At 45.4% G+C, this 13,793-nt stretch overlaps 1 protein-coding gene across 2 annotated transcripts in view; it reads left to right on the top strand.

Moving 5' to 3' along the window:
• Positions 1-13,793, top strand: part of FLT1 (fms related receptor tyrosine kinase 1) — a 175,702-nt gene that overhangs the window by 27,228 nt on the left and 134,681 nt on the right. The window contains exons 2-3 of one of the 2 annotated variants that reach the window (XM_059041793.2): positions 387-483; positions 889-1,121. The exons of the other annotated variant lie outside the window; for it this stretch is intronic. Coding sequence (XP_058897776.1) covers positions 387-483; positions 889-1,121 — 330 coding nt within the window. The remainder of the gene's footprint in view (positions 1-386; positions 484-888; positions 1,122-13,793) is intronic. 2 annotated transcript variants of the gene reach the window in all.

The following is a 13,793-nucleotide window of genomic DNA, read 5'->3' as shown; positions in this document are numbered from 1 at the left end:
AACCAGATGACCCGTGTTAGCAGTTCAGTATTAGAAATATATTTTGGGTGACACTGACATTTAATCCTGAGAGTTTTTAATAAGTTACTATATATTTTAATATGGTTGCACGTTGAATCATGATTGAATTTATTCATGTTCTAAATTTAATGAGCTTTTGAATATTATTTAGATCATTTGGTGTGGTAGGACATAACAATATTCATGAACAAGAAGTCTTGGAATAGAAAAAGTTTGTGAATTAAAATAAATTTGTATCAGATGTACCTTTTTGCCTATGCAAGTAAGTTAAAGATGAACAGTTACCTTTTATGGAGAGATACACCTTTTAAAAAAAGACGAGAGGGCGATCTGCAAATAACACATTTCAAAAACTTTTTTTCCAGGATGTAGTTCAGGTTCAAAATTAAAAGGTCCTGAGCTGAGTTTCAAAGGCACCCAGCACGTGCTGCAAGCAGGCCAGACGCTGTATCTCAAATGCAGGTGAGTGACCGTGTGGGTTTGGGGACAATCGGATTGCTCTTCCTTAGGCAGGACCACTCCCTAGGGGAGTGAGAAGGTGGCTCTCCAGAGTAGACAGGTAGACGTCAGTGGTCGTCCGTCGTCTGCCAAGTGCAAACCTCATGCATCCAGCTTCCCCTGGAGGGTGATTCATTCACCCTCCAGGGGGAGTTAGGAGTAAATTGGGAGGGAATTACTCACTCACAGGGAATCAGGGGGAAGGGATGTCCCAGACCTTTTGAGTTGTTGCAAAGCTTTTCTAAACGTGTTACTTCTCTGGAAAGAAAGTGACCGTACTTAAGAAGAGACATCAGGATAGAAATGACAGCTTCAGAACTGGCCCCAGCCAAGACTGACTGTGTTTTGTTTCCTTATCTGTGATTGCAGAGGGGAGGGGGCCCATTCATGGTCTTTGCCTGAAACAGTGAGTAAGGAAAGCCAAAGCCGGAGGCTGAGCATAACTAAGTCTGCCTGTGGGAGGAGTGGCAAGCAGTTCTGCAGCACTTTGACTCTGAACGCGGCTCAGGCCAACCACACCGGCTTCTACAGCTGCAAATATCTCTCCGCACCTGCTTCCAAGAAAAAGAAAGCGGAATCTACAATCTACATATTTATTAATGGTAAGACTTCCGTTTCCTACACTCTCTTTGCTCTGACTTTGCAGTGGGTCATAAATCCACCTGGTCCATTGGAAAGGGAGCTTTCCTAGTGACTGTGAAAGAAGCGGGCCAGGAAAGAGAGCCTACCCTAGCTGTTGAAACTCGTGGAGCGCGTTTTAATGTATTTTCTGAGTGTCAGTTTCAAGCAGAGTTTTCAAGGACCAGTCAGTCAACCGTATGTTCCCTTAAGGGAGAGACTCTTGTCTATTTTGTTCACCACTGTATCCATGGCACCTAGAATACTGTCTGGCAGGCACATCGTGGGATGAATAGATGAATGACAAGCTTTTAGTTCTATTTCTTAATTATTGAGAAGCCCCAAACCCCATACAAGATGTTTGTCCTTTAACACAGTTGCACGCTCTGATAGGCTGAAATTGTAAAATACTGTTCTATGCTAAATTCATAAGTGTAATGTTGCTTATGTCACTTGAAGGTTACAAAATGAATTTCAGTTAGTGATACTGTATTATTTCACCTTCACAAAGCGAGTATTAGAAAGATACAAGAGCAGGCACGTGCCGTTGCGTAGTGAAGAGGGCGAAAGACAAAAACTGAATCATGTTCTGATTATCATTTTTGTAGTATAATTTTTTAGTTTTTGCTTTCTTAGAGAATGAAGAAATGAAATAATATTCCGAGGGAAGAAGTATAAAATCCTTAAAGAAACATAAAGTAGCAGTAGAAATGGATCCCTGGAAAGAATAATAAGGACGATGACTTGCCACTTTGTTCTTCCTTGCTTTGTTCCAGCCAGTTTCCAAAACTTGCACGAGACTCTAGCCTTAGAGCTAGAGCTCTGACCCATAGAGCGAAATTAGTAGGCACCTCGGGCACAAACTCAAGTTAAAAAAACAAAACCACCAACTATCAGCGTCAATAGCCTAAACACACATCCTGGGTCTTCCTCCCGGCGAGTTAAAGAACTGGGTCTTGGCATTGAAGGCAGCACCATAGACTTTAGCATTTTGGTGGGAATCTATTTTGAAATAAGGCAACTAGACAGTGTTTTACCTGAGCATAATATGTAATTTTCCAGATGCAGGGTTAGTCTTAGAGACAGTAGAACAGTAGTGAGATGTTGGCAGTAACATATTAGCTCGTATCAGCCTGCTTTGACGGAGCCACTTTTCTGTCCTGCTCCTCCAAACTCCTGTTTGTACATTTTGCACTTTTCCGGGGGGAGGGGGGAGGGGGGGCAGAGAACTGGGGGAGGGGGGGCAGAGAACTGGAGGAGGCAACAACTTCCTAGCCGATCGCCACCATAGGAATGCAACCAGCCCACTTAAAAATAAGAGGAGGAAGGAGGCCAGGGATCTTGGCTTGGAGAAGGCAGAGCTGCCTTCTCCAAGAGGGAAGAGAGGGGCGGGGTCGGGGGGAGCCGGATTAAAGGGAGAGACACAGACACAACATGTGCCGGTGGCGATGGAAAAAGTCACGTGCTCGGACATCTGTTCTCTTTTTCTAGGTCTACATAGTAGGTTATGTTCTTCCTGGTGCTTGTGGAGGAAAGAAAATGCTTTTATTCCTGTCTCTCTAGGGGAAATGGGGGGGAAATTCATTTATACTAAAATTCTTATAAAACTTTCTCCTATGGGTTTATTGGTCTGACCTTCCAAATCAAACACGTAAGTAAATGAAAGAAGACCATTTCTCTTTTTTTTCCCCTAGGAAATAACGTTCGGTTATTTTCCTCTTTCGCTCCTGCATTACTCAGTAGGCCTCATGGGTTATGGAGTCAGTAGGTGGCTGTGCAGAACCTGTCAGCTTTAACCCCCTTTGAAAACAGAAGAGAAACTTAGATATTTAGAATGATCTCTACCTCCGCTATACAGTAAAGCAGATCTGGCAAGTAAAGATCCCTTTGGCTGTCAAATCAATAGTCATTCTAAGCCCCGTGAAGGCAAGGTCCATGTCTGCCTTTATTACTTTCACCTGCAACGTGCCTCCCGGGTCCAGTGCCTGGCTCGTAGCAAGAATTCAGTAATGTTTGTCAAATGAATACACGGAGCGATTAACGGGGCTGTGTGAAATACTCTGTTGAAATTGACACTGAGGATGAATTTCAGGCCAAGTAGGAAAGAGCAGCATCAGTAATTATCGCTGTCTGGTATGCAGCTGGGGGGGGGTGGTGGTGAGTGCTGGCCGCGGCGTCATGTATGTATCATGTCTGCTCTCCGGTCGTAGCCCACAAACATTAGCATAAAGGTACAAGTCCTAGTATCTCAAAACTCCTGCCCAATTTGGTTGGGTAGAAGGAAATTCTCTATTTCAAAGACTGTGTCCTTGGAGAGGGAAGGATATCAAAATGCACTGATTGTGTTTCATAGGGCATTATTATTGGAATGCTATGAACATTATATGCGTTCATTGAGAAAATCTTTATGAGATGTGACTTTTCAATAGCACTAATAACAAAAGATATTTGAATCAATAATAGGGACCATAAGAGAGCACCTGCATGTTCTTTCTTTGTTAGTTAATTTGCTTAGCGGATATTTAGGGAACACTTGTTAGGTGCCTGTAACTGTACTGTTCTGAATAGTAACACGGATTTTGTTGTCTGTTTCCCGGTAGAGTGATACTGGTCTCGTAATCACACTTTACTAAAATCCAAGTTAGCTCTGATATAATTCATTAAGCAGCTGTAACTTTTCCAAGTATCCTAACATGTTACGCATTTCCTATTTTCATTCTTTTACTAATTTTGTGTCGGAGAAGATTTGGTCTCAGGCTTGCATTATTATTGAATATTTACAACATTACAGGTTTAATTTTATTCAGGGGCACAAAACTGGTCTGGTCTCTTGTGGCTCAGGATTGTCTCTGGGACGAATAACTCCAACCAGCTCCTAACACACAACAGCTGTGACTCCTTGCTAGATACCGACTGGTTATCACTTATTTATTGTTGAATGTTTACTTTAGAAGATGTTTATTGTTTGGACGATTTCTGCCCCTGGTAAACATCTGCAGATGTGTCGGCGCTTCATTTTGGTTTTCTATAATGATGAGAAACCCTATTAGACACCTCTTTTGAAAAGGCGTAGATTTGTAGTCTGATAGGGTTCTGAGAAGAAGAATCAGGGCTGTATAGCTTTGTCTGCATGATACCAAACCGTGCATGTGGATTATAAGCAAACTATTATTTAGATGGTTCCCAGCTGAGCACTGATTTGGGCATAACATCTGATATGTATATGTAATGTACAGAAAAATCAATATCACCACTTTATCATTACAGCTTGTAGAAATCTACCAAACCTCTGACATAATGCATTAATTTCAATTTATTTACTCAAGTAAATAAATTATCGATTTAATTACTCAAGTAACTACATTTAACTACTTTACTTTAAAAACCAAAATATAACTACTTTAAAAACCAAAACATAGGGTTTCCCTGGTGGTGCAGTGGTTGAGAGTCCGCCCGCCGATGCAGGGGACGTGGGTTCGTGCCCCGGTCCGGGAAGATCCCACGTGCCGCGGAGCGGCTGGGCCCGTGAGCCGTGGCCGCTGAGCCTGCGCGTCCGGAGCCTGTGCTCCGCGACGGGAGAGGCCACAGCAGTGAGAGGCCCGCGTACCGCAAAAAAAAAAAACCAAAACAAAACATAAAACACAAGCAATATTGTCACAAATTCAATAAAGACTTTAAAAATGGTCCACATCAGAAAAAATTCTTAAAAAGAAAGATCAAACCAAGGGTATATCAGGAGAGGAAGATGATTGTCTTAGAATCAGGGTAATTTAGTGAGACAAGGCTCTACTTGGCTATGGGACCTGGGATTTAAATTACTGGTAAATTTAAATTACTGGTAAGTTTAAATTTCCCTTAATATAATAACTTCTTACATTCGTGGTTTCTTTTCATTTAAACAAATGGTTTTATTTACATTCTGCTGTTCGATTCTCACAACAATCCCGTGAAGCTTTCTTCTCTCCATTTTACAAGCAAAGGGCCTAAAATCCACTTCACTTGAGGCTACATGGGGAGCAACGGAAAAGGGTTAGCAACAGAGTAAGGTGGTCAGATTTTTCCCTTCAGATTCATAGTGGCTGGCGGGAGGAGACCAGAGGGGCCAAGACTGAGGCAGGAACACTGGGTCGGGCCGCTGCCACGGTCGCCGTTGTCATAGCTGTGGGAAAGGACAGAAGGTGATGGGTTGGAGGGATTCAGTCCACCTTGGTGACCTGGAGGGTCGTGGTGGAAGGGAGGAGGGAAAGTGACCCTTGAGTTCTGTAGGGGCGCCTGGGCAACTGGTCCCAGGTCCCATAGCCAAGTAGAGCCTTGTCTCACTAAATTACACTGATTCTAAAACAATCATCTTCCTCTCCTGATATACCCTTGGCTTGATCTTTTTTTTTTTTTTTTTAAGAATTTTTTTTGATGTGGACCATTTTTAAAGTTTTATTGAATTTGTCACAATACTACTTCTGTTTTTATGTTTTGGTTTTTTGGCCGCAAGGCATGTGGTATCTTAGTTCCCCAACCCGCACCCCCTGCATTGGAAGGCGAAGTCTTAACCACTGGACCGCCAGGAAATTCCCACCCTCGGCTTGATCTTGATAAATGGCTGTTGAATGAGAGTAACTGAAAAATGCTACATACATTTCAAAAAAATTGCTTTTGGGAAAATGAGTGGAATACCCCAGCAATTATAGCTACAAAATTCTGGGTCATAAGGAAGAACAAAATGTACTCCTCGATGCTTTACTAATTACAAAACCAAAAGACGTTAGCTGAGTGGTAATGCCAGGGCTACTTAGGTAGCGTTCTTCCGCCTTGCAGAGAAAAAGGAACACATTTGCATTTCTTTTCTGACCTCTTGGTATAGACAAGAAATTGGCTCCAGATCAGCCTTTTCTAAGTTAGAGGATTTCATTGCAATTAGGATTTTAATATACGAGTTTTGCCTGTCAGGTAAGGAAACTAACCAGAAGAGATTTAAATGGCATCTCCAGAGTATTTAATACTTTGTCAGTGTCCTCTAATTTAGTTAAGAAGACCTTGAACTTAGCCTGTTGAGTTCCCCACGCTTTGAAGTCAGCCTGTACCCTTCCCCTCTCCAGGTCCAAGACATTCAGGGCTCTTAAAGTATAATGTCCTCTCTTGAAGCATTCTAATTGAAGAGGGAAAGAAAAATGGGTGTCTGCGCTGTGGTTGAGTGGATATCTTCTAGTTCTTCCCTATAAAAGAAACTCATCTCTTCTGCTTCTCTCTACTTGGTTGTTTACTTTTCTCTCTACGCCTATTAAAGCAAATGGGTTGGAGCATTTTCACAACAGATTTTCCTTCCTTTGGTTCTCCTTTATGTCTAAAATGAGTGAGATTTGCATAGCAGCTTAATTTCAGGTAGAAAAATGATCAGACACACTGCGTATGTAATTGAAAAGTAGCAGAAACTCTAACAACGCAGATATCCTGGGAGAGAATGATCATTGTACCTTCACATAAACGTATTTAGTGGGAAAAAGTTCTGTGTGGCTAGGGGATCTCCAACAAGTAAAAATACTAAAGGTGCAGGTATTCTGAAAAGGATTCAACATACTCGCTTGTTCAACACGTCAGGTTTCCCTGAAGGGCTTTTACATAACTCTCTGAGATAAACCACTTTGGTATTATTTCTTCCATTGTATGTATGAGAAAACAGCCGCTGTGACCTGCTCAAGACAGCAAATAAAATGACAAGCCAGGATGAGAATCCAGGTCAGATCCCAAGGTTAAGACTGTTTCTGCTATGCTACAGTTTCAGCTATTGATTTCAAACTATGGACCAACTGTTAATCTTTGAGAACATAGATTATACAGTTATTACCTTCTTGTAAATTTCAAATTCAATGTTTTTTTTCTTTCTTTTGAGGAATGGTAGGTCACATTGGTTTCAGGGCGTTTTTCTGAGTGATAAGCCCTTACAGAAACAAATCCCGATCCCAGAGAGCTTTGTGTCGTTGCCTGATGGGGTCAGAACTTGTTTGGGCACACACTCTTGGACGGCTGTGTTCCAGCTCACGTGGCAAGGGAAAGAGACATCATTCTGTTTACCAAGATGAGCAGGGCTCTTAAAAATCCCAGCCATCAATGGGCTGTGAAATCAAATTAATGGTCTGTCATCAGCATTTAAAAAAAATAAAGCAGGGGAATTCCCTGGCGGTCTAGTGGTTAGGACTCTGCGCTTTCACTGCCGGCGGCCTGGTTTGGATTCCTGTTTGGGGAACTGGGATCCCGCAAGCTGTGGGGCACCTGCCCCGCCCTCCCCCCCAAAGAAAACCAGAATAAAATGGAAAATATCCAAGTATATTGCAAAAAGGTAAGGGTAAGCGTTTAGTGAAACTTTAAAAATCTTTTGTTTCCATTTTATAAAACATGCAACATATATACATTACACTCACATATATGTAAAACACATGTGAGTGTGTGTATGTATTTAATGGATCTGAAGTGAAATGTATTTCGTATTGTGGAGCTCAGTACGATACGTTTAAAAGTTTCAGTCTTATTAAAGTGTAAACAGGTAAACTTATTACAATTTTAACACGTTGAGACAGGTCATCTCTGTACTTGTGTTGAAGAAAACAGCACCAACCGTAAGCACCGTGGTGGTTTTTGCACGCCACTCCTGAAACGGATGCCTGGCGAGAACGTGGTGGTGGAAATAACCCCTCTCCTCGAGTTGCTGTGGCTACAACCCGTCATAAAACGTGTGGCTTTATGCAGTACACAGTCCTCACATTCCTGGCGTGGGGTTTCCCACAAATAGGTGTGACCCAGGAGGTGCGGTCAGCAGATGGCATCCGTCTGTAGACACGGGTCACACACCTGCCACCCGCAGGGCCCTCCCGTTCTGTGGAAGGTACGAAGAGCAGAGTTGCGGCATCTTAGGGTTTGGGAGGCCCCTGGTTCCTTTCTAGGACCATGACTTAACAGTAGATCAGTGAGGATTTTAAAAGGTACAGGTTGAACTTCTTAAAGTAATAGCGATTGCCCAGAAGCGGGGCTTTCCAGGGAGCGAAGAGGACCCCTCTAATGGTCCTTACGGAGCCCCGCAATAGAGCCTACTGAGGTGGCGTGGATCGTTTTGCTCCGACACAACCTCCACTGGACTCCTGCCCGGGTCCAGTGCGCCGTGGGGCGTGCGCAGGATGCTGGGGCAGCGCCGCTTCGCTGGGTAGTGGCTGAGCAGTGGTTGCCCGCTGCCCAGTTTGCCACAGCGCGTGGCCAGTCCAGGCAGCACGGCCACGAAACGAGCGGGGACGTCGAGGAAGAGTAGCGATCTGCAGCTGTACTCGGAGTCTCCCCATCTGCACCTTCTCCCGGGTGGTGACAACAGTTCTAAGGAAGGGATGCACGAAGGGTGTCAGACCGCCAGCCCAAAGTGAGAGGAGCTCCCGTGCTTCCCGTTGCATCACTGGCTGCCTTGTCAACCCGCCGCCTTCCAGGCAGCTCAGGACCGGGATGGGGAGAGAGAGAGAGAGAGAGAGAGAGAGAGAGAGAGAGAGAGAGGCTGAACAGATTTTCAAAGCCTCTGAAACGTTTTCAGTGGCACCATTGTCGTATTTTTGTGGGAGAAACTTTCAAGAGAAACGATTTTTTTCCATTCATCAGAATTCTCCTCTGAGGAAAAGCAGGCTAAAACAGTTGACATTTTGTAGGAAGAAAAGAAACAAGCAAACAAACAACAAAGAAACGGACTTAAAGAAAAGGAAAGACCACTTAGCCATAGGTTGGCCGAGTTCTTTAGGTCTGGATTTCTTAGCAAGTTTATGATATTTATCTGGTATTGCTTGGTTCCTGTCCGGGGTCTTCTCTGGTTTTAAAAGTCCGTTTCAACAGGTACAGATCACCCCTCCGTCTGCCCATTGGAAAAGCTGCTCCCCTCCCCTCCCCTCCCCTCCCCTGCTCACTTCATCTCTATCCTCAGTGCATGGCTTCTCCCACTTAACTTTCTGAAACATCTGCTTATTCTAGCATGAATACTCCTGTAAGAATTGCTTCCCAGAGTTCTGGTCTCAGGGACTAAGCCTGATGCTGCTTGAGTCCAGAGTTCTGGAGACGAAAGTGTACTAGACACCTTGTACCCCCAGGAGGCAGCCATTGCAGACAGGTTGGGTGGTAGACCTTGTTTGCCATCCTTCTCGCATCATTGCCTGATGTATCTGCCCAGGAGACAGGTGAACACGTTGGGGTGAACAGAGTTTGGACTCTCAGCCTTTGGATTACGCGTCTGGAAGCCCGGGTGGGTTTCCTTAAGTGGCAGCAGTTTGAGGCTGACCTGTATTTGCAGAATTCTACTTCAAACGATCCTCTGTAAAGAATTCCTAGGAATTCTCTGGCCTCTCTGCATACAGCTTCATCAAACATCTAATACAAGGTCAGGTTTTGCTGGATTTTTTTTTTTTTTAATGAAGTTGTGAAAAAGAGGAAACAAATATTGCTAGGATTTAAAGTAGACACCGACGACAGGGTTGGTTGGAGTTTTCCTTGGGAAACAGACCCCTCTACAGCCTGGTGCTGTGCTTCCTCTAAGGCTGAGGCGTGAAGGAGACTATGTGTCCTCTCCATCACGGGGCGGGGGTGCGGATGGAGAACAGCTGATTGGGACCACAGGGCAAGAGTTTAGAGAAGAGCGACTTAACTCTTATCCATTCTCCTTCCAGCTACTTGAAAATTTGATGGAAGGCACTCTTGATATCTTCAAGCCCTGGCATTTCACATTTCCCTTCTAGAGACATTTTTGTCATTAGACACCAGGGGACCTTGATTATAGGAAACATTTACGTGTGGTTGGGACAGATGCCACTTGTGGTGGTGGATTTGTTGGAAGTCGGCAGTGTCACATCTTCCTTCTTTAGCCCTTGCCCCAAGCCCTGTGTTCACCTGGTGTGTTCCTAGGAATTTCACCCTTAGCCCTTGGTGGTACCTGCCAATTAAATGTCCAGGTCATTCCTTCAGAGAGAGCGTTTCCCGACACTCTAGGCTCCATACCAGATTTCTGTGTCACCAGGCATTGAGTACAACTACATAAATCCTCAGAAATAATCAGAACGAACATACTCTTGACTGAGCCCAAGTGTCTTGGACACAGCCCAAGACCAGGAGAGATTAGTGACTGAGGTAGAATTCTGAAATCTCAAGATGGTGGTGAAGTCCAAATAAAAATCCAATAAAATCGACCATATCCTCTCATTTTCCGCCCCACAAACAGAAAGTGTGAAAGATTGTCCATCAAAACGTTCTGGTTCTTAAGGATTTAAAAAAAAAAATCTCCGTGTAATTTTTTTAAGAAAAATGAGCAAGGGACTTTTTCAGGAGAAATCCCCTCAAGCTGAAAAGGCTTTAAGTTTCTGACATTTCATAACTTTCTCTAACAACAGTAATGAAATGCCAGCCCCGCCTAGAGACAAGGAGGTGCCCTAGTTTTTGATCTCTGTGGTCCTTGCAGTTTGGACACTCTTGAGTTTTCCTTTACTATTTAAAACGTTTGTTGTCTTGGCATCCAGTGCATGTTTGCTGGGTTGTGTGGGCAGTGATCTTGGCCAACTGACTGTGCTGTTCACGGTTGGTGACTTACTAGCGCAGTCAACGCCCCTCTCTTCCATCCTCCGTCAAATATCAATTAATATATTGTGTTTTTTATTTTATTTTCTATTGGAGTATTGTTGATGTACAATGTCGTTCGTTTCAGGTGTACAGCAAAGCGATTCATTTATACCTATATCTGTTCTTTTTCAATTTCTTTTCCCATTTAGATTACAGAATATTGAGTAGAGTTCCTTGTGCTATACCGTAAGTCCTCGTTGATTATCTGTTTTATACATGGTAGTGTGTGTGTAAATAAACTATATTTGAGAGAGCATGATCCAGGGTTCAAATTAGATTCAGTCCCTGTTCTGATACATGAGGAGGCTTTGTACAGATTCCTTAATAACGGGTCACTCTTTGGTCTCACTGTGTGCTAGATGCTATCCTAGGCACCTGTATTGGTTCATGATTTCATTCTCATAACAGCCCTAGGAAGCAGCGCTATCATTTTCATCTCCCTTTCACAGAGAGGTTGAGTAACTGCGCATCTAACTAGTCACATAACCAGTACGCAGCGGAGAAGGCAGCGGCCCCCTTTCCCATCAGGAGTTCATACACATAAAGCGCTTAGTTTCAGAGTCTGCTGTGTCGTTTGCACTGCTTACCTGTTACCGTCGCTACTGTTGCTACTGTTGCCATCTTTTGAGCCTCGGTTCCCTCACTTGTAAAAGCAGAAGAGTGGTACTTGGGGCGTCTGTCGGGAGATTCAGTGAGGTAACATCCATAGCACTGTGCCCACACCTACAGGGGGACCAGTCCATAGTCGTAACCGTGGAGACGGCAGGCGCTGTACTGGGCAGAGGAGGAAGTACAAAGATGGTCCCCTTAACTGTCAAGGGTCTACGATTAGTGATACAAAGCAAACAGTTGACAGCTATAGCCGTATTGTGAAGCACTATGGGAAGAGGGCAGTACGAGGGCCCTAGACCAGGGATGCTCTGCCGGGGACACCCCACCCCTCCCCCACTCTTGGGCGCCAGCGTCCTCGCACTTCTTTTTCGGGTCTTGAGTTAAACGTCACCCGTCCTGGGAAGCTCCTCAGGCCCCCCGATCTAGGTTTGACACCCACCCCCGTGCCCCGCTCACGTAGGACTCCCCTCACCCGTTCTGTGAGGAGCAGCACCGAATGTCTTCCTCACCCTTGATGGCTCCAGCCAAGTAGGAGGTGCTCAGAGGTGTTTGCTGAATGAAACCAACAAACAGGAGGTTTTAAAATTGATGTTAGGGCTTCCCTGGTGGCGCAGTGGTTGAGAATCCGCCTGCCGATGCGGGGGACGCGGGTTCATGCCCCGGTCCGGGAAGATCCCACGTGCTGCGGAGCGGCTGGGCCCGTGAGCCGTGGCCGCTGAGCCTGCGCGTCCGGAGCCTGTGCTCCGCAACGGGAGAGGCCACAGCAGTGAGAGGCCCGCGCACCGCAAAAAAAAAAAAAAAAAAATTTATGTTAGTCTCACCTGGCCTCCTGGGCGTTAATGAGGAAACAGAGGGCACACAAGCCAAATGAGCCACATCAGGGGCAGAGGCGCACCTGTCACGTGACAGAATCGCCATCCAAAAGATGTCCAACTGACTAGAACGGCGACCTGGGATTAACCAAATGAGATTTGACAGGAATGAGTGCAAAGGACTGTATTTGGCTTGCAAAGCCCGCTAACCACTCTAGGACTTCGGGGAGGCCGTGGGAGGTGGCTGAGGCCGAGACGACACATGGAGAAAGACTTCAGGCTTCTAGTTGACTCCACATTCACCAAGAAGAGGAACCCAGCCTTGAACTGCATTAACAAATAGATGGGGTTCAGTGCTAGTCAGACTGTTTAGTTTACATCTCAAGAGGGACAACGAAGGCAGGAATTCCAAGCAGATTCCTTAACCTGTCCCCCAGACTTCATTTGCCTCATCTGTAAAATGGGTACCTGCCCCACTGGGTTGTGAGCCTTAAGTAATTTGATGGTTTTCTTATTTTCACTGGCAAGGAACAACTCAAGGAACGGAAATGTTTAAAAAAGTGAAGAGTTAGGTGGGAACATAGGAGGCACGAGTGTGTGATCGTCTCCTTCCAAGTTTTCCTATGTGGGAAAGAGATTAAGCTTCATCTTTATAATCCTAGACGGCAGAGCTACTATTTAAGAATGAAAGGAGTCGAGACAGGCAGATTTCAGCTCGATGTAAGAAAACACTGTCTAACGCCTAAAGCTATCCAGCGGTGCAACGACCTGTCTTGGGAGGTGGTGAGTTCCCCGTGCGTCTAGGTTTGCAAGCACAGCACAGGGGCTCACTTGGTGGGGTTGGATAAGCTGATGCCCCAGGGCCTTTCCACTGGGTAGGGCCTGGTGTGCATATCTATCGTTTATTGATCCCTGGCTGAGGTTCATTAGCATATATCATCCCGTTTCATCCTTGAAACCCAACGGGAAAAATTCTATTATCAGTCTCCTTTTACAGGAAAGTTGAAGACATTTAATACCACGTTCAAGTTTGGGTACTTTGTGTAAGTTCCCAAGTCGAGCTTTGGACCCAGATCTGGTTGACTCCGAGGTGCCTCTGCTCCTGGCAACACGGCCCCGCCCGAGCTTCCCCACCCGCGACTCCCTTGGAGCTTTGTGGGGGGAGGTGGGGGAGCCCGTGGGAGGCAGTGCCCGGGCTGCAGACTGGAAGTGTTCGAGCCAGATGCAGCTGACATACGTTTTGATTGGCAGGCCTAGTGCTTTTCGCTGCCAGTATTTAATAATTGGAGGAGTTCACATAAAAATCTGATTTCCTACTTATCTTTAAAAACTGGAAACTCTAGCCACGCTGGCCTGTATCCCCGCTTGGCAACAGCTGGCTGCAGCAAGGAGGGACTGCCCCTTGCAGCCACGGCCTCACATTCTACTGCCTCGCATACGGCTACCCCGCCCCCGCCCCCACCCCCTCGCCCCACTGGAGGGATGTCAGTGTGCTGCTTTCAGTGGGGACATTTCCCGTGCACGCGTAACAGATCGCAGGTTTGGGGGCAGGAAAGTGCCTGTCGCGTCTTCTAGAGGAAATTGAGCCCCAGAGAGTCACAGGGTGGCAGT

Source organism: Kogia breviceps, chromosome 16 (assembly GCF_026419965.1).
Source record: "Kogia breviceps isolate mKogBre1 chromosome 16, mKogBre1 haplotype 1, whole genome shotgun sequence".
Taxonomy (NCBI): Eukaryota; Metazoa; Chordata; class Mammalia; order Artiodactyla; family Physeteridae; genus Kogia; species Kogia breviceps.
This window is presented reverse-complemented; position numbering and strand designations above follow the sequence as displayed.